Source organism: Microchirus variegatus, assembly GCF_963457635.1.
Source record: "Microchirus variegatus genome assembly, chromosome: 11".
Taxonomy (NCBI): Eukaryota; Metazoa; Chordata; class Actinopteri; order Pleuronectiformes; family Soleidae; genus Microchirus; species Microchirus variegatus.
In genome coordinates, this window is record NC_139812.1 from 11,793,589 (window position 1) to 11,818,854 (window position 25,266).

The window sequence follows — 25,266 nt, forward strand, 5'->3', positions numbered from 1 at the left end:
GCATACCAAAACCCCCATGCATTTCCCCCATGGTTTAAGTGCTATTAATGCTAATTGGAGGCAGGGAACTTCTCTAAGTAGATCTCAGCAGGTCTGTTTGTACACCTGGTGGGGGGGCTCTCTCTGTATGTGTGTGTGTGTGTGTGTGTGTGTGTGTGTGTGTGTGTGTGTGTGTGTGTGTGTGTGTGTGTGTGTGTGTGTGTGTGTGTGTGTGTGTGTGTGTGTGTGTGTGTGTGTGTGTGTGTGTGTGTGTGTGTGTGTGTGTGTGTGTGTGCGCCCCAGCCTTAACCCCAAACACACATGCTGCCATAAACAGACTCACATATACTGTATGTTCATTATTTAGAGAAATAGTCACCATCTACTGTATGTCAACACATTTCTTTGTTTTTTTGAGGGTCCAGTTGACTTAAGGGGAAATTACTTGAAAGTACTTGCCTCAAAACTTTAATTCACTTAATTCAGTATCTGAAAATCAAAAGTTATTTTTCTATTTTATACCATTTTACCTGCCCATGCCCACATGATTCATGTGGTTTTACTTTGAGTTTAGTGCTCTGGAAAATCCCATTACCACTGATGTCATCATGTACTCAGCTTTATTTCTAATAAAGTCACAAGTGCAAGACATTAGAGTAATTTGAGGGGCTTCCTTCCCAAGAGTCGTTGATCCTATGAAAACGTTATAATTAGAGCTTCAACTAGCAATTAATCTGTCGATTATTTTCTCGGTTAATCGTTTGGTCCATTAATGTCAGAAAAGGTTAAAAAAAACATTGATCAGTGTTGGTCAAACCTGGAAATTACTATGTTCTCGAATGTCTTGTTTTGTCCACAAACCAAAATGATTCACTTTTAATGATTTCTTATTATGTGGAGCAAAGAAACGAAGAAAACATTCACATTTAAGAAGCTTAAACTATCAGAAAGCTTGTTTTAATAGTGAAAAAGGCTTCAAAACGATTAATCGATTGTCAAAATAGTTTGCGATTAATCTAGTCTATCCATATTTTGCACTTTGAAATAGGGACGGCAACGATGATCTTTCATCGGCACCTATCGGGTGGATTGGCATATCATTTTGTGTCAGACGTGATGTGAAATCACTCTGATATCATTTGTGAATCAGGCTGCTTTGTTGTGTTTTTAGTGAGATGCTGAACATATAATCCACCCATCATTACTCAAATCCCTAGGTTGAAATTGATTTCCAGACACGTTAGAAGAAATCGCACCGCTCGCACAGCACCACATTCAGCAGCAGCTGCAGCAGCAGCCAGTGTTTATTTTATCATTAGACTACCACTATCCTCAAAGAGGAGGCACTTTGTGCTATGCTACGGTTAGCACGTGTGGCACTGAAGGAGCAAATTGGATTGGTATTACAGTATGTAAGCCCAGTCTTACATCCTGATGAGCGCCTCGAAACAAATTGGATTGGTGGCGTGTAAATCTGAAGCACTTTGATGAGTCGAAGGGGCAAATTGAATTCTCGACAATGTAAATCTGTATCAGCTCAATGGCTCCCCAGCTCGACTCCGCCGCTGCCGCCGCTTAAATCATTCGATTGTTCCCTGCTGTTCCAAGACACAATCTCTCTCTTGGCCATTTGCCGCAGCACCTAATCTGTTTTTGATGACCGTGTAGGGATGTAGCTATACATATGGGCAACTGAAGCTCCCTCTGGCCCACTCCTCCTGAAGCGCTCTCATTCTTTCTTCATTTTTATTTTCTCTCTCTCTCTCACCCACAAACACGCACTCCCAACCTGTGCAGTTGGCAGAGAAAGACTGCTCTGATTGAGCAATCCATGTGTGTTGATTCAAGAGATTACTCAGATGATTGGTCATACTAATGGACCTCCTGTTTTCTCAGGAAAACATTCTGATCTCTGTCTGTGAGATAAGGCGGCTGACGTGACGTCTCATATTTATGACTCCTCTTGCAGCCCTGTTGATTCACATGGATCATATTTATTGCTTTTCCTTATGGGCTTCCCTATAGTAATGTGTTCTTTGTGTGCTACTATACTAGAATATAAAGTTCCTTATTACCTGGGATACCATTTAAACCGTCGTAAATTACCATAGATATTTATGTGTGTGTGACTTTCTGAACGCGTGTTGCTTTTGTGTCTCTCCAGTTATCCGTACAGTGAAGACAGCAGTCAGGGGAAGCAGTACATGAACACCAGATGCCCTGCCTGGTGTGACCGAATCCTAATGTCTCCCTCTGCCAGAGACCTGGTCCTAAAGGTAAAGAGACGTTAATGATGAAATATGTAATATTTATGGATTAAAATGTCCTTTTCTCATTGCTCCAGAATGGACACACACTCCAACTCTCCTACCATTCTCCTGTGTATAGCACAGCACTAAGTGCATGACTTCCTGTTACCTTCGTGTCTATCGTAAAAAACACATAGAAAATGTGCAAACACAGTGTTCATTTCTGGGCCAAACATCAGAGTAAGGAAGGAAATATCTGGTGTTTCTAGTCAACCACTGTGTTGTTGTTTTTTGCCTTTTATTGTGTGTATTTGTCCACTAATTAATTCCTCCCCGGGGACAACAATTCCCATGATTCCACACTGCTTCACAATGTCATCAAAAAAGCAGAAATGACATAATGTGCATTTAACCGGACAAATTTATTTTTTCCTTCACCAGCGGTTTCCGACATAAACACCACGACTCCTCCTCCCTCGGCTAATGTGAAGATGTCTGTATTTCGCTCGCTCTTCATTTCTCCAACTCCATCGTTCCTTGATCCGCATTACTCACCCCGTCCTCTGTCACTTCACAGATGGAAGGATGAGAGGTGTCTTTTGAATATTTGAATATTAATTCGGAGAGCTGAGCCACGCGTCCACCCGAGCAGTATATATATCCCAGACTTATAGAGTTCCAGTGGGCCCCATTTTCTTCATAAAACCCGCAGATCTGTCTCCAGCTGAAACCTGCAGGACTGCACTCGGCTGCAAATCCATTGTAAACTCCCCGCCAATCTGCTGTCTCTCCGTCTTCTCCTCCTCTCCCCCGTCCTCCTGTGCTTCAGTCTGTTCAGTCTTGACTCACTACTTTGTTTGTCGGATTATGCAGACTTTTCTTAAATCAGCGCATAGAGATGTGGAAAAACCCTCTTTTCTCCTCTCTCGTGTCAGATTTGATGTCATACATGCTCTGGATCCAACAGAAAGCAGAGTCAAAGCCACTAAGTTGGTTATAGATGTTGCTTTTATGTATCTACACTACCGTTCAAGAGTATACGATTTTTTGTGCTTCCCATTAAAAGTCACACTTTTATTCATCAATAGAGTTGCAAAACGAATAGAAAATATAGTCAAGACATTGACAAGATGAGAAATAATGACCAAGTTTGCCCTTCAAACTTTGCTTTTCGTCAAATAACCAGAAAAACTGTTTTCAGCTGTGCTAATATCATTGCACAAGGGTTTTCTAATCATCCAATAGCCTTCTAACGCGATTAGCAAACACAATGTACCTTTAGAACACTGGAGAGATGGTTGCTGGAAATGGGCCTCTATACACCTATTTACATATTCCATTAAAAACCAGACGTTTGCGGCTAGAATAGTCGTTTACCACATTCTGATTCATTTAATGTTATATTAATTGAAAAGAAAAAGTGCTTTTCCTTCAAAAATAAGGAAATTTCTAAGTGACCCCACACTTTTGAACGGTAGTGTATATTATTTCAGTCTCTAACCTGAATGACAAGATGAATGATGCTCAGATGGACTCTGTGTCTCAGATCTTAAAGACGAAGGTCCTTCCTTGCCTCCCTAGCATTACACCAGAAAAGGGACATCAACTTTGACCGTAGAGTGTTTGAAGGGCTGGAGCACACAAGCTTTCATCTGTTAATGTGTGTGAAAAGAAAATGCAGCGGTGTTTTGTACAGTAGCACGCCACAGCAGGAGGCCGCTCAGGAAGTTTGGCTCTCTTTTGTCTGCCACAAATGAGAAATTCCTTCCTGGTCTTTCTTGTTTGCTGTTGTCACTGGGACTCTAGGGCAGACACAGCAGAACAATAAAGCTGGTGGCTGTTATATTACAGAGCAGAGCAGTTTGTACGAATGCGTGGTGGTGGAAATCTGCATATGATGGGTCTAGTAGTTACATATTCTCAGTTCAGTGACTCATATAAGTTTTCTGTATTATAGTCATTTCAGTTAAAGTGACTAGGAAAAACTGTCCTTCATGGGAAAAAAAAAAACAATTGGTGCTTCATTCATCCGTCCGTCTTCTACAGCAGTATCCTCCACATGAGGGTCGCGGGGGTCACTGGTGCCAATCCCAGCTGACATAGGGCAAAAGGTGGGGTACAAGCTGGACAGGTCACCAGTCCATCACAGGGACACAGAGAGGGTCCAATTTTCCTAATTTCCAAATGTTCATGTTTTTTGGACTGTGGGAGGAAACCAGACAGAGCTTAGTCGTCTCACTTCATGAAAAGAAAAAAAAAACAACTGGGTGCAGCTAACAGTGAAGAGGAGCTTGCATGGTTCAGGACTTTAACCTTCTTCTCTTCCTCTTCAGGATGAACTTTAGGAGAGTTGTAAGGCCCTGCTACTTTGTAAACACTCCCATCTGTGCGCATTTGTTGTTGTTGTTAGTTTGTCTGGAAAAAATACAATGTCAAAAAGTATTACTAATGAATTCCTGAGCTGCAACTCCTCCAGGATCTGTTCATGTTCGGTCGACGTGGTCTGAAGCACACGTAGAAATCAAAACAGCATAGAAACACGACCGACTTCTCATGTTTTGAGCGTGTTATTGCCCTGTGATTAATACACAACAGCATATAAATACACATTATTACATTGGTGAAAGGGCACGTTGGTCGTCTTCAGCAGCTTCCGAACCCGTCCGGTGCTGAAGAACTGTGAATAAACGGACTATAAAGCATTTTGAAATAACACGTAGTTTATTTTCACCCCGTTTAATGTGTCACAATTATGAGAACACACACACACACACACACACACACACACAGCTGGTTCGTTGTTTGCTTTTCTTCCCCTCAAGCACCGGCTAATTGCTTGTAATGCAGGGACAGAGTGGAACAGTTAGTGTGTTCGCAGATTGGCTGATGATTCACTGAGCACACACACACACACACACACACACACACACACACACACACACACACACACACACACACACACACACACACACACACACACACACACACACACACACACACAGACACACTCTCTGGCTCTGAGCGTTACAGATTGTTGAGACATGGGCCCGTAAACAGCCCGGCCTGTGGCGTCATCTATCATGGCACGGTCGGTTAACTCGCCATCATGTTATTTTCTGCTTGCCGAGCCCTAACACGCCAAAGGTTGCCCGCTGGCCGTGCAGCGCGGCACCAGCTCTGGGAGCGCCAGTAATGAATGTTTAGTCGAGCGAGCGCTCCCTCTCTGCCGGTGGGCCCTGGGTAATTTGTTTATCTGTCTAAAGATTATGCAGCCACGAAAATCCACAATTTTATGCTGCCTTTGTAAATTATCAAGTGTGTGTGTGATGAATGTATCTGCGGCTGTAGGAGGCGGGAGGGGAGGGGAGGGAGGGTTGAGGCGGCTGCCAGACAAATAGAGAGGTGGCAGTGCGTGGCCCGCTGGAAAAGGTAGTGAGGTGGAGGCACACGTGTGCTGACCCTGCTCCACTCCTGGATTGGTCTGAAGTTAATTTGGATTCTGCTTTATGGTTCATTCTCGAGCTCTCTGTCTCTTTTCGTCTGAAGCACCAGTGCAGATCACTGAGACACAACTAGTAGCACCCACCCACCAGCCTCCCTCTGCATGAGTGTGTGTGTGTGCGTGTACATGGGGGTTGGGGCGCGGCTGTTTAAAAAGTCTTTAGTTCAACCAGACAAGTGTGATTTATACTCCAGTCTGCAGATTCATGTATGAGTGGGTAACAGCTTCTTTGTGCGCGGGGGGGAAGTGATATTGGAACACGATTCTCTCAGATAGGCGCTTAGATTACAACCGGCAGTGTATTTGATCGAGAGGCAAATGGCCACTTTGTAAATCACTCCCGCTTTTCATTCGTCTTCGGCCCGCGCGGCTCACAAGTTTCAAAGTTAAGACTTTCCAGTGGAAGTGCTGGATACATGTAATGTTGTGCTGCTGCAAGAATCACACATTCACCTTCATCAGCTGTGGAGTTTTACTTCAAATGGAGTTTCTGGCTTTGTTTTTGGTCACTGGCTGATCTAAATTGACACAAATCACCTTAAATGTGTCCCTTCAACCTTAAAACAAACGCTTCAAAGTGAACGGTCGAGTCAAAATGTGAATAATGGGACACAATGAGTTTTGTTGTGGCACTTTAATACACTGTCGTCACTCTGTGTAACCAGGGATTTGCCCTGTGGGAAAAATCGAATCACATAGGAATAGCGATTCTTATCATCCACCATTATGAATCGATTCATAAACTTCAAAAATGTATTTTAAAAAAAAAAGAAAGAATATACATATATACATATATATTTTGAAAAACCACACAAAACACCAGTTTGTGTTATTTGTGTGCACTTCTGGCAGAAAAAGGCAGCTAGCCTAAGTTTTTATTTATGCAAGTTATTTTGTTGTACAGTAAGTATGTTTTTATTTGTTTTTAATGAAAAAATTGTAACTTTTGTCTTAAGTTTGCCTTTGTGTGTCATCACATTATCGCATTATCTAAAATCGAATCGTGAGCCACCCAAAGATTCATGGAAAAGTATGGAATTTAATTTGAGTAATTTTCAGGTCTGTATTAGTTAGAAAAAGATAGTTAGAAAAAGAGAAAAGAGTATGGAAATGGAATGTTTCCAGACTATTATCTCATTTTCTAAAATAAAATATTAATAAATACATAATAAAAACAAGTTACTAACGCAACATAGCCTTTCTGTAGATGATATGAAACTAATCAAGCTGGCTGTAGAATGGTGTCGGGTAACCATGGTTACCGTTCGCCGTACAACTGCGATTCTCATTTATTGAATTTTTTTCCATACGTGTCGTCTAGCCAGCCACCTTTTGTTGGCAGCCATAGTGTCAAGGATTTTAAAACCATTTATTTACATAATAAGCATCTAACAATTGTTATTCACATGTTTAATATTAACTGAAAAATCCTCAGAGAAGTCTGGAAAAGTACGGAATTTTGAAATTGAAAATGTGTAGGAACTCTGTGTAACACCGTGGCCACCTCTCATACACATTCGTGTCTTTATATTATTTTTTTGAAAGGTACAACATTATCTTGCTAATTGTGTTTAATGCGGCTCGTGCATCGATTGCTCGTCCGTGAACGTACCGTAAAATGTGATACAAGCCTGTAATGACACGAACACAGTGCTGCTGACTGTGCACCGCAGTTCCTCTTCACACACACGTTTTTGTTTTGTTTTTTGCCTCACAAAAACCTTTGCTTTTGTGTCTCTGCAGCCTGAAAACGAAGAGAAGTCTGTAGTCTATGATAACATTGGGCCCAATGTCTGCATGGGGGACCACAAGGTAACAACATCCTCTTCACTCACTGTGTTGTAAACTCTTGTAATAGTGTGATTTTGCATCTAATCTGCAAATATAGTACGATGATGGTTTAGGTTATAGGGGCTGTTATTCTCCTGTGTGTTGTTGTGTATAAGTCAAGCTTTACTTCAATATTTACCGTTCTAGATGTCAAATAAGTTAGATCTTTACCAACTTAATATAAACGACTATTTAATGCTTTAAATGTTTGAATGGGGAGATGATTAAAAAGTAGAATGATTAAGTTGCAGCCTAATTGCTTCATTCTAATTGATTTCGAACTCACTTAACAGCAGCTTTATTTCAGATTTGTGTCCAACCGACGAGCTAAAGTGAGCGTTAAAGGTGCCATATGTAAGATTACAGGGGTCTTTTAGGTTTTGTTTTCTGACGTAACTGGCAACCCGTGGTTGCTCGGCAGCTGAGACTCCACTGACTGCAATGATAGGTAGACGGCAGTAGGTGTCGCCACATGCCAAAACATAAACATGATTTGCAGTCTGCAAAAAAAAAAAATGTAATGCAAATATTTTGTCTGTACTGTTGTTGTTGGTGAGTTCAGTTTGTTATATGAACATTATTCCTGAGTCTCTGTGACATATTAGGAGGATTTTATGGCCAGTTGCTTTAGATTTATTACATAATGCACCTTTAACAGTCAGTTAATATATTTAGGAAGACTCTTTCAAAGTAGGGGAGAGTTCACTGCAGCAGAGTGTATGTGTGTGTTCTCTCTGTCTGTAAAGCTGACTGTATAGAAAGTGTTTAACACTGTCGCTTCAGTGTCAGACAGAAGGCCGTAAGGCGCCTTAAGTCAGGTCTTTCATCATCGCTGAGCGCGATCGAGGCGGTATCGTGTGCGTGCGAGGTGACCCCCCGAGCAAACGCCGACACGGCCGCGGCGGCAGAACCGCGCGATGCTGCTAAAGTCGCGGCTGGCTATGTTTAAAAAAATGTCCGATGTTGTTAGCACATGGGCACAAAAATGCCCGACCGTGGTCTGTGAGTTTAACCTGTGTGTCAGAGATGGAGAAGAGTGAGTGAGTTGTCCACTAACTGTGGGCTTGTCTCTCTGTCTTGCAGCCTGTCTTCCTGTCCTTCCGAATAACAGCGGGGGCAGGTAAACCTAATGCAAATAAGCACAAGTGTTGTGTGGTGCAGTGATATCGTGGTAAATATGATTTTTTTTTTCTTCTTCCTTTTATCATAATTCCTCCCATTGTTGCTGTTATTGTTTGCCTTGAGTTGCCTTGAGATTTGATTTCATCACCTTTTTCACAGAGTTTTGTTCCAGAATAAAACCAGTCACTAGTGAGAGGGGAAAAAAAATTGCTTAAAATGCTCCAGTCATTTTAAGATATTTACTTAACTGCATCTCATGTGTGAACTTGTGTGTGTGTGTGTGTGTGTGTGTGTGTGTGTGTGTGTGTGTGTGGGCCATCAGGCCATTTTCACTTTTCATTGAATTATACGAATAACACTTCTTCTTCTTTCTCCCCCCCCCCTCCTCTTCCTCCTCCTCCTCCTCCTCCACAGGAAAGTGTTGCCAAAAAGGGGGAGAACATATTTCGTGAAGCGCCTCTGCGAGAGACACAATACAGCATACACACACACACACACACACACACACACACACATAGAACGACACAGATGAAACACGCACACACACTTTGCACAATCGTACACTGAAGAACGTAGACAAACTTTTTTTTCAGCAGTGCTGACCGGTTGCAGTTGTCCCGACACCTCATTCATACACAAAAACACACGAAAGAGGAGCCGTTTTTTCCCTCTCCCTCTCTCTTTCACTCTCTCTGTCTCTCTCTCTCCATAAAACACTCGCTGAGATGTGGACGAGCACCCCGAGGGCTCCGGGACTCCAGTCTAAAGACAACACATCGTTGACCTCACCGTTGCCATGCAACCCCCATTCCCTAGAGAAGAAAAAGCACGGACACACGGACATACGGACGGACGACTCACTCTTATCCACGCCACAGCCTCGTTGCCAAAACTCTAATTAAAATCAGTCCTACTACATACTTTTTTTTTTTAGGTATGCCTCTATGTATAGAAGCTACTTTTCCATAAGGTGTTTTAAAACAAACAAAAAAAATACATACATATATATATACATATATATATATGAAAAGTGCAATGCAAAAAAAGTTGTATATCTATATTGTTAGGTTTATTTGTACATTAGACCGTATATATAACATAGAGTTGTTGATGGTTGTAGTGCCGTTCTCTTTTCTGACCAAACTTCCTGGTCCCTTTTTGTTGGAATAGAATTTTTTTTCAGTTTTGTTTTATTTCAACAATTTATATACATATATATTATTATTATTATTATTATTATTATTATTTTATTTTTTTGCGTTCTTCTTGTTGTCGTCGTCGTGTGCACAACACACTGCCATGCCTGACACATCCGTTGAGTCTCGTTTTATATACTGTAACTTTAAAAAAAAAAAAAAAAAAAGAGAGATAATTTATGATTCTTACCAAAATGTTTTTGGGGTTTTTTTTTTTGCGCGTGCACGGAGCGAGGAGCAGCCACGCCGTGACTTTGCGGGGAGGGAGGTAGGGAGGGTGACTCTTCAGTGACTTGTTGCCCTATCCAAGAATGTTTTAAGCAGTGCCATAGACCATGCAAGTATATAAGATAATATTTCATACAGCACTCTCACCTTATTATTCTTACTCTAACTTATTTCTATAATATTATGATTCTGAATGTGATATTTAGATAGACTTGGGTATCCTTAAGAGAAAAAAAAAAAGTCAACTTTATTTGTCTATTTTTGTTACTGCATTACAGTGCCAAGTATTCTACACAGGAGTTTAGAAAGTCCTTAAGTCAGACGGTTAAAGGTGTTGATTTTTGAAATAAGAAACAAAGCAGCAACAAGAAAATAAAACAAAAAAAAAAGGCAGGGAAACTCTAAAAAAAAATGTTGGGGGGGGAGAGCAGCAAGTTTGTATTTGTTTTGTATGTAGCCTTCACTGCAGATAATCAGAGCATTACAAGCGTTTCCTTTTTTTTAACGATTTCATTTTACGACACTACAGATTTCAGACTGTGTGAAGCCATCAGGTTGATCTGCCGTGATTCTTTTATTCTTATTTTATTTTTAAACTCTTAAATCACTGCGATAATGTTTGTGCTTTTCTGCTGCAGAGTTTGTGTTGTTGTCTTGTGTGATTTGGTTCATAGGCTAAAACAAACAAAAAAAAAAAAGACATAACAGAAAGCCCTGCTTGTTTTTGTTCCTGCTGGTCCTTGTGAGTATGCTGTTGGATTATAAACTGCAGTTTTTTTCTTCACTCCATCTTATAAAAAAGCAGATAGAGATTTTATTCTAGCCCCTTCTGGACGGCCTGGCCTCTACTGTAGGTGATTCAGTTCTAAGCAATAAAAAACCATTAGAGCTCAATGACTATTTGTCCTTATTTTACCTAGAACGGCACAATAGGAACATTATTATGCATGCATTTATTATTATTGTTATTATTATTATTTAGTTTTTTAAAGGATTCATTATCGCACTCGTTTTTCGTGACCACATAATAAAAATAGTTTGCTGTTAACCTTTTTGTAGGGTATTAATAATCTCTTTAGTTCATTCAATGAAGAATCGGTCAAATTGCATCACAATAAATGTCCTAATTTGTGTTTTTTGTGCTTTTAAAACAGAAAATTCACAAATTTGGGATTAAACAGTCAAAACAATGATGAATGTTATACTTCATGTTGTGTTGTGTGCAGTGTACGAACATTATATCGATATATATTGAACTTCTTGTACGTTGGGATTGAAAAAAAAGTTATATCAACGTTATGTGTTGCCAAACTCTTGTATCCCTCATAATATGACTCTGTAAAAATACTACCTTTTAGTACTTTTAAGTAAATAAAGAGCATCATCAGATACTTAATTGTCTGTCCTCCTCAGATTAGAGATTGTATCTTTCTGTAATCCATCCTGAGTGAGTCTCAGAATAATTTAAATTTGTTTAATTCCAATGATTTCAAAATTTTAAAAAGTTACAACAGATTATACATTTGTCATATTTCTATACTTCATAGTGTCGTATTTTCAGGAAGTGGCCACTGACTGTGTTCACGTCACGTCACTCGCTTTGTTTAAAGATCTCGAACAAAGTGCGTGACTTTATGACTTTTATGTTAATCCGAATCCAGAATCCAGACGATTCCCACAGTGGATTAGCGGTCGGTGCAGTGGCCTGTTAGAAACACAGGGGGCGCACTCCTATCACAGACATGTTCGCTTTAATGGATTCTGAGCTGGAGCGAAATGACACCGGACATAAAATAGCAGAGCACAAATAATAAACAATCTGTGAGGGAATTAGTAATGAGATTAAAATTTGGACATTTGAACGTTCGTCTCTCACGAAATACTTGTTTTTTGTTGTTGTTTTTTATTAGTAAAGTTGCCAGAAAAACACTAATCTGTATTAGATTATTGTTGTTTTTATCGATGCTTTAATACAACTATAACAATGTTAGTCAATAGTAATAAGAATAAAGTAATGTTTTTATTATTATTTTAAGTATTGTTATGATATATCCTTGTTAATTCTTCAGAGTTTAAATCATTCTCTCAAAAATGATAATAATAATAATAATAAATGTAATTATTGATAATCATGAATTTGTCTTTAATTTAGATTAAGCCCATACATTCAAACAAAACCCTCCACAATAAAAAAAACAACAAAATAGGGAGAAAATTTGCTTGTTAAATAATTTATTCATAATACAAAGTGTTTTTTTCTTTTCCTTTCTTCCTATAACCTTCCCCGGAAGCAATAATACTCTTTTAATTGCAACATAAACGATGGTATGTTCCGCAGTGTGATGAGGTGAAAATAATAATAACAAAAAAAAAACATAATCTCTCTGAAATTAAAAATGCTGGTGAAAAAGTGTGTGTTTCTGCTGGGATGTCGTTAAAACAAGCGAGTTTCCTTTACAGTCGTTATTTACAGGTCTATACACGTGAGTGTGTGTGTGTGTGTAAGAAAACAGTAAAATATGGCAAAAAAATAAAATAAAACTGTGCGGAAATTTAAAAAACAAACAAACAGCGGATTATTATTTATTTGTTTTTCTTGGAGGGAATAAGCGCGTCAGATCTGCGGAAAACGGGAGGGAAATAAAGAAAGAAAGAAAGAAAGGCTGCCATGTTTCCACTGCAGGCGGAAACAACATAACTTATTCAGTAAAAAATATATATACAATCTCGCGTACATTTCTCATCATTAGGCTACATCACAAATCATTCATTCACCTCAAACCTCTCTGTCTGTGTGTAGAACAGTGGATACCCTGGTTAATCTGAGCTTTAGAAGCATCACAGGCCCCGTTTGCACCTGCCCCTCCTCTCCTCTCCTCTCCTCTCTCTCTGTCTGTTTTTATTCTTTTCTTTTCTTCTTTTTTTTTTTTTTCTTGAAACATGCGTCTGGGATCCGGATCAGTGCTGGCTGCCACCCAACAAGCCCCCAAAAAAGACATTAAAACTTCACTTTAAAGTGTGAGGAAAATGAAAGTGAAGCAGGAGGAGTTGTTGTGGAACCCCCCCCCCCCAAAAAAAAATCCGGATTGTACATTGAAGTTTACATTTACACCTGTTGTTGTTGTTGTTGTTGTTTAAACTCCACTTATATGCGTAAAAACGTCGTCAGGTTATTTTTTTTTTATATAGTCCGACATTTTGTGTCCTTTTCTTTCTTTTTTTTATATAACTGACAATAATCAGTGAGTGTGTGTTTATGTGTGTTTATGTGTGTGTTCATCATGTCGTGGTCCCCCCACAGACGCATGTTCGTCACGTCAGGTGTGGAAAATAAAGGGGTCCGATGAGTGTCTGTTGGACCCCCCTATGACCCGCTGCGGGGGCATCATCACAACGTGTCCGAGCTGTTGCTGCACGGGCTGATGAGCGCCAGGTTCGTGGCCTTGTGCTTTTTCAACAGTCTCGTGATTTTCTCGTCGTCCGAGTTCGGGTCCAGCGGTTTGTTGTACTCGTCGTCCTCGTCGTTGTCCGAGCTCTCCTTCATCTTCTCCGTCTCGGAGTCGTGCTTCTTCTTGGCCGAGGCCATTTCCGCCGCGTGTCTCTTCCGCCACTTGGTTCTTCTGTTCTGGAACCAGACCTGGTGTTGGAGAAAAGGAGACCCGGGGGGAGAGAGAAGGTGATTTACGCGTTCAACAGGTCCAGACTGGAGCAGGTGTCCAATGAAACCATAACAAGTGTAAATCATTGTGTATATTCCATTTATAAAATCACTTTCTATAGGTTATAAACACTTCATTAATAGTGGTTCATGATTTACAGGGCCGTGCGCATGCAGCCAAAAGTGGGATTTCACTAAAGTAAAGCTGTAAAATACTAATAATAACAACAATAATAATGATGATAATGATGTGTTTTTACCTTGACTTGACTCTCGGTCATCCCTAAAGAATAAGCGAGGCGGGCTCTCTCTGGACCCGCCAGGTATTTGGTTTGCTCGAAAGTCTTTTCCAGTGCAAAAATCTGCTGTCCTGAAAATGTCGGTCTGGAGTGTTTCTTCTTCCCGTCCTTGTCCAACATGATGTTTGCTTGACCTGATAACAAAAATAAACCCAAAAACAACATGAGCAGAGAAGATTTTTTAGGATGGAAGTCAAACAATTTGTGTTAAAAAAGAAAACACACAAAAAATAGCAGCGACACAAATATTAAATAATAATAATAGGGTTCAATATGTGTGTTTGCTGATATTAACTATATTTAAAATAGTTGTTGTCGTGCACGTGACGATAATGCATTATCTGTAATGAGGAAAAATTCCCAGTAATTCTCAGAAAACAGAACTTAGTATAATAAATAGAATACCAAGAATGATATAATAAAATAAAAAATTATTATTCAACTCTAGTAAGTAAACACAATATTTTAAGCAGTGTGAAATGAGTTGTTTACAGACTAATGCAAGTATTATAAATAGTTAACAAAATATAAGAAATATAATTGTATTGTCGCATGCTTTATAGAAATGTATATTTTCTATGTTTACAGCTAAAAATATGAGTATTTTCTGCTTATGTGGACATGTTTCTCACAGGCCTGAATCATGTCTAAACATAAACAATAAAAATAAATGAAAAAAGAAATAACAAGGAGCTTTGACTTTATACAAGCCATAAACTAACGATTAAAAGGTGCCAACAAACAAACACACAAATAAATAAATAAATAAATAAATAAAAATAATGGGACTCACTGGGGCAGGGAACTCGCGGGTCCCTCCAGGGGGAACCTTGCATCACTCCGGGCCAGAAGATGGGCGCCCTCCCCGGCAGCTCAGCCAGAGGCTTCGGGTACCGCGACACCGCCGGGCTGAAGTACATCCCCGCTGCTGCGGCGGCTGCGGCCGCTGCGGTGGTGGCCAGGCCGTTTATTCTCGGGAAGCCGGACAGCAGTTGTCCCGCTGCGGTGATGGGTCTCCCGAGGATGTCGCTTATTCCGTGCGGGGTGCTGCCGGGCAGCTGCGAGTTCGCGAAGCTGCACAGCTGCGGCGCCTTGAAGCCCCCGGGGCTCTGCTGCAGCGCGTACGGGAACAGCGACGTCTTCATCTCGGTCATGTTGTGCAACGCCGCCAGCGGGGTGCTGCCCAGGACGAACGCACTCTGCCGGTTAGCGTCCATTTGCCCGACCGCTAACATTTGTCAACATGAAACACCAAAGTCGCCTCAAGGAAAAAACACTGGGGGGGAATAAGTTTGCGGTGCACGGGGAGGGGGTGGGGGGGATAAAAGGCGCAGAAAAGCGGGACTGGTGATGTTCAGGAGCCAGGCCACTTCTGTCGCCCTGTCCACAACAAGTATCCTGACTGAACACGAACAAGAACAACAGGAAGAAGAAGAAGAAGAAAACTTGAGCAAAGGCGAACTTCTTCTTCTCTCAGGGGAAGTAAAGACCTCGGCCAAACTCCCAAAATGTCTCTCCTCCTGTTTGTTGAGGTCAGACCGTGTCAGCTGGGAGTCTGTTGCCGCTGCCGCTGCCGCATGCGTCCGCCACAGGAATCCTCGCGGTGACTGTGATGATGTTTTCAGTGGTTTTGATGGGAACCATTAAAAAAGCTCGGCTTCTCCCGCTTGATAAATGGACTCGCTCGCTCTGCTCAGACCGTTGGCGGCACCAGCTGATAACAGCGCCGCCACCTGCACGCGCGCTATTCCCATTGGACAGGGCCGAGGGAGACGGCGCCGCTGATTGGACGAGACACGAACTCCGCCGCTGCACACGTGCGCCTCCGCTGGAACTGCGGTGCCTTCAGGTACTGTCGGGAAAAATAATGCCTTCTTCCTTTTGATTAAAGCGCTTCATTGACTCTACTTTATTTATTAATGACGTTTGTTTTTCTCCCTGAAAGAGTTAACTGCGTCAAATAAAACAACATATAAGCATATATATATAGCAAGAAATGCGCAGAATAATTAATTTAGGGTTATTATAAAGTGTCATTTTTGATCTGATGTAACTGCTTAACATTGCATAATTTACAGAGTAATATAATAATAATACCATCTGATTTAATGCTAATAACAATAACAAATATATGTGTGATTTTCAACTTTATAGCACGTTTATTATCAATGTTTATTCACAAAAGTTTTCACGTGAATGCCACTATATTAATTCTCACAGTAGCAAACTTGTATACGAAATATCTTGAGTAATAACATGGTAATATGACTTATTTTAACTCACTATTACGATTGTTATTGCCAATGTGGTAATTCCATCAGAAATGACATGTTATTATCATAATATGACCATGTTGTTATAGTGTTTCCATACTTGACGCACATCATATTTATTTACCAAACAACTCTGTTGATAGTCTGTTAAAAATCAATTGAACGCTGTCCCAGGCCTCATTTTAGCCTCTGGCAGTCATGGATGTCGGAGGAGTCCCCTGAACGCACCACGCAGCCACACTCTATTAAGACCTTTAATGCTGTTAATGATGCGTCTCCCACTGTGGAAATCATTGTTTTCCACATAATATGACAAATAATTGACATTAACACGACAGAAGCTGTTGCTGGAGGATGTGAGTTTATTAAAACTGTACAAAATATCTTTTTTTGTTTTTGTTTTTTTAATATATATATAAAACAAGTGAATATGGTTAGACACAGGAGACACATTATCGTGTATAATAAGAATAATAATAATTATAATAATCTCACGCACCTTGTTTAACATCATCACTGTTCCCCCTTTTTTAATTAATTTATACTCAGTGCAATACAAGGGTTAATTAATTAATAAATAAATAAATAAAATTGAAGTGGATGATTGAAGTGAGGCTACACAGTCTTTAAAGGACAGAGCTGGATATTTATATGAGGGAAATAATCCATGTTTTTATTATTATTATTATTATTATTATTTTTATTTTATTTTTTTATTTTGAGACAAAGTGCGTTATTAGGGTGAAAGTAAAGTGTGAGAAAAAAAAGCCTCCTGCAGGCTCCAGTCATCACTCTGAGTGCTGTAATATTTTATGGAGATGTGAGAAGGTTGTAAGAGTGAAATATGAGCACGTTAGCGTTTGAAAGGCTTCAGCAAATGCACCTTGCTGCCCATTTGCTCACCGGGGAAAGATTGTGGATTTTAAAAGGTTTTTCAACGCGAGGTGATTCACAATTTTGACTGTATTTCTCTCCAGGTTGAAGGGATGCAGTACACACGTTTTCTAATTCTGTTAATGTCCCTCTATCTCTAATTTACACACGTATATTCCCCCCTGATGATATATATACTGATTTCATTATCTTGTTTTAAGGTCTTTCTAAAAATGATCACTATAGGAGAAGCAAAAAAGAAAAAAAAAGAAAAACAGACATCTATTTTGCAGCTTTGCCAGAGAGACCCCGCTCTTTGCAGAAAATAAATAAATAAATAAAAGATAGTTGAGTTAAATAAAGCAGGGCCTGGCTGACACTGACCCAGCGTGAGATCAATTACAGAAAGATTGGCACTTTGTCCACTTCATCTCCAGCCAAAGACGAGCGATGCCAAACAGCCCGTCACCCTAAAACCATAATCGCAATTTAACATCATGAATTATGTGCATTTTTAACTCGTAAATTTACCACTAATTTTACAGGTCAAACTCTTAAAAATCAGATTCGTTAAATGAAGAGAAAGCGAATGGATTTAACTTATATATAGAAACAAAATATGCACTTAAAAAACACTTATAATTAACAAATATAGATTATAATCTGTAAATAGGTGAAATATAGTAGAGGACCTGTTGCGGACACGTCTTGATTTATATTCAACATATTCTTTTGTTATTTCTGCAGTCATGGCTTGTTGGCGCGCGCGCGCACCACATGCTTTTTGTCCTGCTGCCACTGAAGGGACAAAAAAAATGTTAATAAACAGCGTTAAAGATAATCTTATCTGAGTGTAAGACACACGTGGGAATTGACAGAAGAGATGCGCAGATGTCGGTGGGTCTGCGTCGTCAGCTGCGCCAACACATGCGCTCACTGTTTCCCCTCTCAGCAGCGATGTATGAGCAGGAGTACATTTTTTAAAAAACACACAAAAAAATTTAGATTTATCACAATAAAAAAAGTGATTGACTAAAAATATGGTCCCACAAATGTTTTACTCTGATATAAAATGCAACAGACAATTTTACAGCAGCTCATCTGTCCACCACTGTGAATTAATTTAATTATTCCTGCGCTCATGTTTTTTTTCCCTCTAAACAATGAATGAACTGAGAGTCTTTCAAACTTGTGACTGCAAGTAAATTAAAGCGCTCCAAGACAAAATGAAAAGCGGTATATTTTGCCCAGGGGCGCCCTCTCGTGGTACAACAAGGAAGCGTATTAGGGCCACATGTAAGAAATATAAGATAAAACAGCATGAATTCTCAGTCTATTTTATTTTCATTCTTTCAATTTTTTTTACATGTGCCCCTAATAGGCTTTCATACAGAAATGATATAAGATGAAACTTTGATTTATTTATTCATGTATTTATTTATCGTGAGCTAATTTCTCTCAGTTCTCTTCTCTGCATGAAGAAAAGCACAATTTACATAACTTAAACAAATGAATGTCTCCACTATTTTATACCCAGTGATTGATTTAACACCTCAAGTGGATTCACCACTGAAATCAGTTTAATAAATAAAGGAGACTTTATTTTATTTCTGATATACAGTCATCAGTTACTCAGCGATTCATAGTAATTCATGTTTGTTTAAGGCATTTATGCTTGTTGTCCTACACTTATACAGTCAGTGATTCTTAAAGTACTGTTCTTAAAAACAACAACAGTATTTTTTTTTTTTTTTTCTTCAAATATGTAAAGTCAACAACCTCAGTGTCCTTCAATCACTCATGTTTGTCACGTTGTCCTGCTTCTTCAGTGGTGTCATCATAGCTCCCTCTACAGGCTGTTAACAAAACAGCCACACAGTCCTGAACACATGCTGCTGGTAGAACTACTGTATGGACAAGGACAACCATGTCATGAAAATACTTCAGTTCTGATAGAATAATGCGATTTGCAGTAAACAGATAAATAAATGTGGTTCTAATAACACGATGAAACATGACTTCTGATGCAATATTGACAGTGAAATTTGTTTGGATCACCATTCGTTGTTTCGTTATCATTTTTGATTTAGTCATAGCAATAATTACAAATAATTGGAAGTGATTTAAACAGTGGTAATTGCTTTGTTCCAGTCATTATTGCCATCAGTGTTTGTTTGTGTTGATTGAACTGTTCAAAAAAAACAAACAAACAAAAAACTAGAGCCATTATTTCATTCCACATTAAATGTGTGATTTTGTACAAGTAAGTCTTTCAAAATGAATCTTTACTTTCATACGTTGCAGGTGTATGAATCCAGTAAGACCACAAGGTGGCAGTCTGTATCAAGGAGAAGGACGAGGAACTTGCAACAGCATCCTGGTGTGAGTGTGTGAGTGGATGAATAACTTCCTCAGGTCACTGCTCTGCTGATAGTGAATCTAAGGCCAGACACTTTGCTAAAGCAATTAAAAGTTGTTGTAGTGAAAACATAATGCACATTCACATTAGAAACACATTTAAATTTGAAGTTTAAATGGAGCTTCATGTATAGCAGGTGCAGTCACTGTCTTGTCAGTTCAGGGTCAGGCCAGGTAAATCTATTTGTGGATTTTTGTCCCTCCTGTTTGTAAAGTCAAGTGAGGTCTGACGACAGAGTTCACTGTGGGTGAGTTCATGTTTTCTTTCCTTTATTAAATATCTGAATCACCATATCATGCCAACAGGCCTGGTAACAGTCATGTAAACCTCCCCTGAGGAGTGATGACACGCATCTCTGGACACTTTCCTCCCATCGCAGGAACATTCTTTAGCATTTGTTTCAGTGCTTTGTGTCTATTTGGAAATCAGATAAAGATTGAAGAAGGCTGAGCTGCTGCACAGATCAGGGAGCAATAACTGGGGGCATGAGGGAAATGAAAGTGCTGGGTGATGCAGCTGGGCTTTCATTGACAGCAGCTTAGAAAAATATAACTTCTGGCCAAACTCTCATGCCGCCTTATTGGCTCAGCCCTGGCGAGCTGGACGGCAGACAACCATGTCCTCATGGATACTTAAGGATTTCAGAAGATCTTCCCTTTTCAATTCCTCATTGATACCTCGGTGAACACAGGTCTAGCTGAGGCTACACGGTCAGTTTATTGCTCTGCGGTAACACGACAATCAGGAGGAAAACAAGAAGCATACACTTTGTGTCTCAACTGATGCATATGGTACTTTCTGAATGTGCCTCGTGCACAGTGTTGGGGAGTAATGCATTACTCTAGTATTATGACTTTAATATTTTGACTTTAATATATTACCTTACCCTTATGCTAATTTTTAATGAGTAAAGTAATAATATTAGAGTAAGGGCCAATTCCAATTCCTATCTTAACCCTCAAGCTCAACCCTTAATCTTAACTGGCCCTCAAAACCAAGTGTTGAGGGTTATTCTGTCACTTAGAAATGGGACACCCCTTAAATGCAGATACGTCTTCAGACTGTGGGGGGCAGAATAACGCGAAAGCTGCTCCCAGTCTGTCAACTCCAAAAAAGAAGAAGAAGAACACATTTATTATTTATTACGATCCATTTGTCAGTCAAGTTATTAGGTTGTCAGTTAGTTATAAGATGATACTCATACAAATACCACAATCACGGACATATTCAGCTGACAGTTGAAAAGTAAACCATAGCAAACGATCGCTTGTCCGCACCGGCCGGCTATTGACAAAAGATCGTAAAATAAAAATAAATGTTACGCAACAATGACGTCAATAATCCATAATATGGGCCTAAACTAAGATAATACAATGGTTTTCATCATTTTTATATCTCTATTAACAAAGAAAATACTTAATTTGTAGCATACTTGTTTAGCTGCTTTCGGCGCCATCTTTGTTATGTGAAAACACGCAATGCATTCTGGGTAGCCCTTGCTCCCAAGGGTGGTCTCAGAAAATCTCAATATTGAGGGCGATACAGCCCTTAAACTTGCCCCTTAAACTTGCCCGCCCCCCACTACTTGGGGGGCGGGCCCACCAAGTAGTGGGCCTATCCCCCATCTTCCCCTCCAGGGGTCTCCGCTCTCCCCCAATATTTTATGGCATATTAGACACTAGGGCCTGGGGGTGGGGTGGGGCATATCGACTACCCCGCTGTCAGCAAGCAGCGGGGTGTTGTCACCTCATCCTCCCCCCCACATTTTTAATGCATACTAGATACCAACATCCGCCATACACACATCCCACAGCACACATACATACACACCACACCACATCCTGGTGGGGGGGGGTGGGGGATGGGTGGGGGGGGCCTCCCGGGTACCTGTGTCCCGCCCGCCTCCCGGCTGGGCTGGGGTCGGTGGTTTGGGCTGGGGGGCGGTTGTGGAGCTCCGGGGCGCTGGCGGCTGCGGCGGGTAGTTGGGTCGGCTGTCGGTCTGTCGGGGGGAGCCCCGGGGGACCTGGCCGTGGCTCTCCATGACTCCTGGGAAGGGTGATGGTGGGCGGCGGGCTGGTCGCTCGGCGGGGGCTGACTTTGGGCGCCCTGCCCTGGGTGGACGGTGGGTCCCTGTGCCGGGTGGGCGTGGGGTCCGCTGTGACAGGTCTTACGGCCTCTGACCCATACCTGCGTGAGGGGGCTTGCCCGGGGTGGATCCGGGACCCTGCTGCCTCCTGTTCCTTGGGGGCCCCCGGCTGGGATCCCTACATGAGCCTCTGCCGGCTCCCCTCTGGGGGGGAAGTCGTGTGGTTGGCTCCGGGGTAGGCGTCGGGGATAGCTGTGGCGGGCTCCGGCCTGCCTCCTGGGGGGGCGTTCTGGGGGAGGCTCTACTGTCCCTGGTGATGGGCTGGGCTGCCCTGGGGGCCTGGGTGGGTCCCGGGTGTGGGGACCTGGGGCCTCAGGACCTGCCTCGGCGTGTGGTGGGCTGGTCTGTGCTCGTGGTGCCGTCGTCTCCTGCCCCCTCGGGGCGTGCTCTGCGCGTGGGGGGCGCCGGATCTGCGGCGCCCTGCCCTGGTCCTGTGCGGGGTGGACTCGCGGCTGGCCCTGGGTCGGGCGGTGGCGGGTATCTCCGGGCCCGGGGGGCTGGTGGACGCCCCGTGTGCCTGGGTTACCGCCGGTCTCCTTCCGGGGGGCTGGGGGGCGGCGACACGGTTTCACCACCGATTCCCGACCACACCAAGTGACAACCTCCGCACATACATATATATGGATGCGCGAATACACAGACATACAGATACACACACAGACAAACTCTGGTTCATGATAGAACCAATATAAACTGATACAACCGTTATAGACAAGATCACCTTATCCATATGTGGTTGTTAACAAATTCTAATGGTACTGTAATACAAATGCATATCAGTGTTATTAATGTTGTAATGTTGTCATTACTGCCTTAGTGTGTTATGCTACTAATTTCTATCTAGTGTCTCTCTTTCCCTCCCTCTCTCCCTCCCTCCCTCCCTCCCCCTCTCTTATCTCTCCCTTTTTCTCCCCATCTCTCTCACACCTCCCTTGTCTGTCTACCCACCCTCACCCCCACCCCCCCGTCTGGCCCGGTCCTCCCACACAACCTAATAAATAAAAACATAAATAGCAGGACGGGCATTACAGCGCTGTAATCACTCGCCCTGCAAACAGCAAAATCTGTTCAACACCAACAGACATGCAGTCAACCATAGTGCATGCCCAAGGTACTGGACAGGACAGGTTATAAAAAAAAAAAACTTGCCCCTCAATTTAATTTTTCCGAGAATCGGGACAGCACTTGCACTAGAGGGAGCGCACATTTTTGAGATTGAGGGTTAAGATTGAGGGTTAAGCAAGGAATTGGAATTCACCCCATGTATTATTTTACCCATTAGAGTAATGCATTACTTATATTACTTTACCTATTTAAGTAATACATTACTTATTTTTACTTTAAACATTAGAGTAAGATTTACTCTCATATTATTACTTTGCCTATTAGAGTAATCTATTGCTTATTATTACTTTACCCATTAAAGTAATATTTACTCTATGATTACTTTATCCATTAGAGTAATATTACTTATTATTATTTTACCCATTAGACTAATGTATTACTCTGTGATTACTTTACCCATTAGAGTAATGTATTACTCTATTATTAAAAAAATGAAATGTCAGTTAAATATATCATATAGGAGACAACCACAGTGATATTTGAGAAGTGAAATAAAGTTTATATGATTTACAGAAAGTCTGCAAGAATGATTTAAACAAAATTAGGCATGTGCATAAATTTAGCCACCCTTGACATTTTAAGATTTCAATACATTTAGCACTAATTATTGGAACTCAAAATTGGTTTGGTGACCTCAGTGACCCTTGACCTCCATACACAGGTGAATCCAATCATGAGAAATTGTATTTAAGGAGGTCAATAAGTGTTTCTCCTCTTTGCATCTTCTCTGAAGAGTGGCAACACGGGAGCCTCAAAACAACTCTCAAATGACCTGAAAACAATGATTGTTCAACATCATGGTTTAGTGGAAGGATACAGAATGCTATCTCAGAGATTTAAGCTCTCAGTTTCAACTGTGAGGAACATTGTGAGGAATTGGAAGACCACAGGCACAGTTCTAGTTAAGGCCTGAAGTGGCAGAGCAAGAAAAATCTCAGATAAGCAGAGGCGATGGATGGTGAGAACAGTCACAGTCAACCCACAGACCAGCTCCAAAGACCTACAACATCATCTTGCTGCAGATGGTGTCACTTTGCATCATTCAACTTTTCAGCACACTTTACACAAGGAGATGCTGCATGGAAGAGTAATGTAGAAAAAGCCTTTTCTCTGCACCCGCCACAAACAGAGTCGCTTGAGGTTATGCTAAAGTACATTTGGACAAGCCAGCTTCATTTTGGAATAAGCTGCTGTGGACTGATGAAACTAAAAAATAGTTATTTGGGCAAAACAAGTTGGAGTCGCATGGATTCCACTCAATATCAGCAGGTTCTGGAGAACAATGTCCAGGAATCAGTGACAAAGGTGAAGTTGTGCCGGGGCTGGATCTGTCAACAAGACAACGACCCTAAACACTGCTGAAAAAATATACTGAGGCATTCATGCAGAGGAACAAATACAACATTCTGGAATGGCCATCTCAGTCCCCAGACCTGAGATGGAAATTTTGTGGTGTGATTTAAATCGGACTGTCCATGCTCGGAAACCATCAAACCTGACTGAACTGGAGATGTTTTGTAAAGAAAAATGGTCCAAAATACCTCCCGCCAGAATCCAGACTATAATTGGAAGCTATAGGAAGCGTTTAGAGGTTGTTATTTCTGCAAAAGGAGGATGCACTAATGTTTCTTTTGCTGTGCCTACATTTATGCACATGCCTAATTTTGTTTAAATAATTCTTGCACACTTTCTGTAAATCATATTCACGTTATTTCACTTCTCAATTATAACTGTGTTTGTCTCCTATACGATATATTTAACTGAAATGTCTTATTCAAACAACGAATGATTTATAAAGGAAAATCATGAGTTTACACGGGTGCCCAAACTTTTACATACCACTCTATTATTACTTTGCAATTAAAGAGTAGCATAAGAGATTATAATTGACTAATATTACAATTACAAAGCAAAGTAATGCAGAGTTACTGCATTATTAGAGTTTTGTTCTTTAGAGGCTACAGAACCTGATGATGATGATGATGATGATGATGATGGTTACAGGTGGCAGGTCATGTCAGGTCACATCCAAAAGAATAAAATGAAAACAGTAAAGGTTGGGAGACTTATTATTTCCCCCAAGAGGCTCATCAACATAGTAACTGTTGTACAGTTTGTCTTTTATTTGTGTTTTATAAAAGAAACTTGTACTTTATCACTTTTTAATTGTAGTTACAAAAGTAATGTAGTAATATTGTAGGAGAACATGTCTCAGTTTTTAATTGTGTGCTTCCCACCCCAATCACTAGGGGGTTGCATTTCTTTTCTTTTGGCTGAGGCTGATACTGTCCCTAGGTCATGCTGAGTTATTTGAGTCACCTGTCACTTAACTCAGGTGTTGTGATTTGAGAGAGGCAGTTTTCGACT

General features: G+C 40.9%; 2 protein-coding genes across 3 annotated transcripts in view; one reads left to right on the forward strand and one right to left on the reverse strand.

Annotated features, from left to right (window-relative positions):
• inpp5a (inositol polyphosphate-5-phosphatase A) overlaps positions 1–9,678 on the forward strand; it is a 142,117-nt gene extending 132,439 nt beyond the window's left edge. The window contains exons 13-16 of one of the 2 annotated variants that reach the window (XM_083897531.1): positions 2,144–2,255; positions 7,474–7,542; positions 8,644–8,731; positions 9,097–9,678. In XM_083897531.1, the coding sequence (XP_083753657.1) occupies positions 2,144–2,255; positions 7,474–7,542; positions 8,644–8,724 (262 nt within the window). In that variant the 3' untranslated portion in view covers positions 8,725–8,731; positions 9,097–9,678. The remainder of the gene's footprint in view (positions 1–2,143; positions 2,256–7,473; positions 7,543–8,643; positions 8,732–9,096) is intronic. The other variant, XM_083897532.1, reaches the window with a different exon arrangement.
• A 3,816-nt stretch (positions 9,679–13,494) lies between these two features.
• nkx6.2 (NK6 homeobox 2) lies at positions 13,495–15,298 on the reverse strand (the record flags this gene model as incomplete). Its single annotated transcript, XM_083897221.1, has 3 exons — positions 13,495–13,743; positions 14,025–14,197; positions 14,857–15,298. 3 exons carry the CDS (start codon positions 15,296–15,298, stop codon positions 13,495–13,497), a joined length of 864 nt encoding a protein of 287 aa, XP_083753347.1.
• Between the last annotated feature and the right edge of the window lie 9,968 nt (positions 15,299–25,266).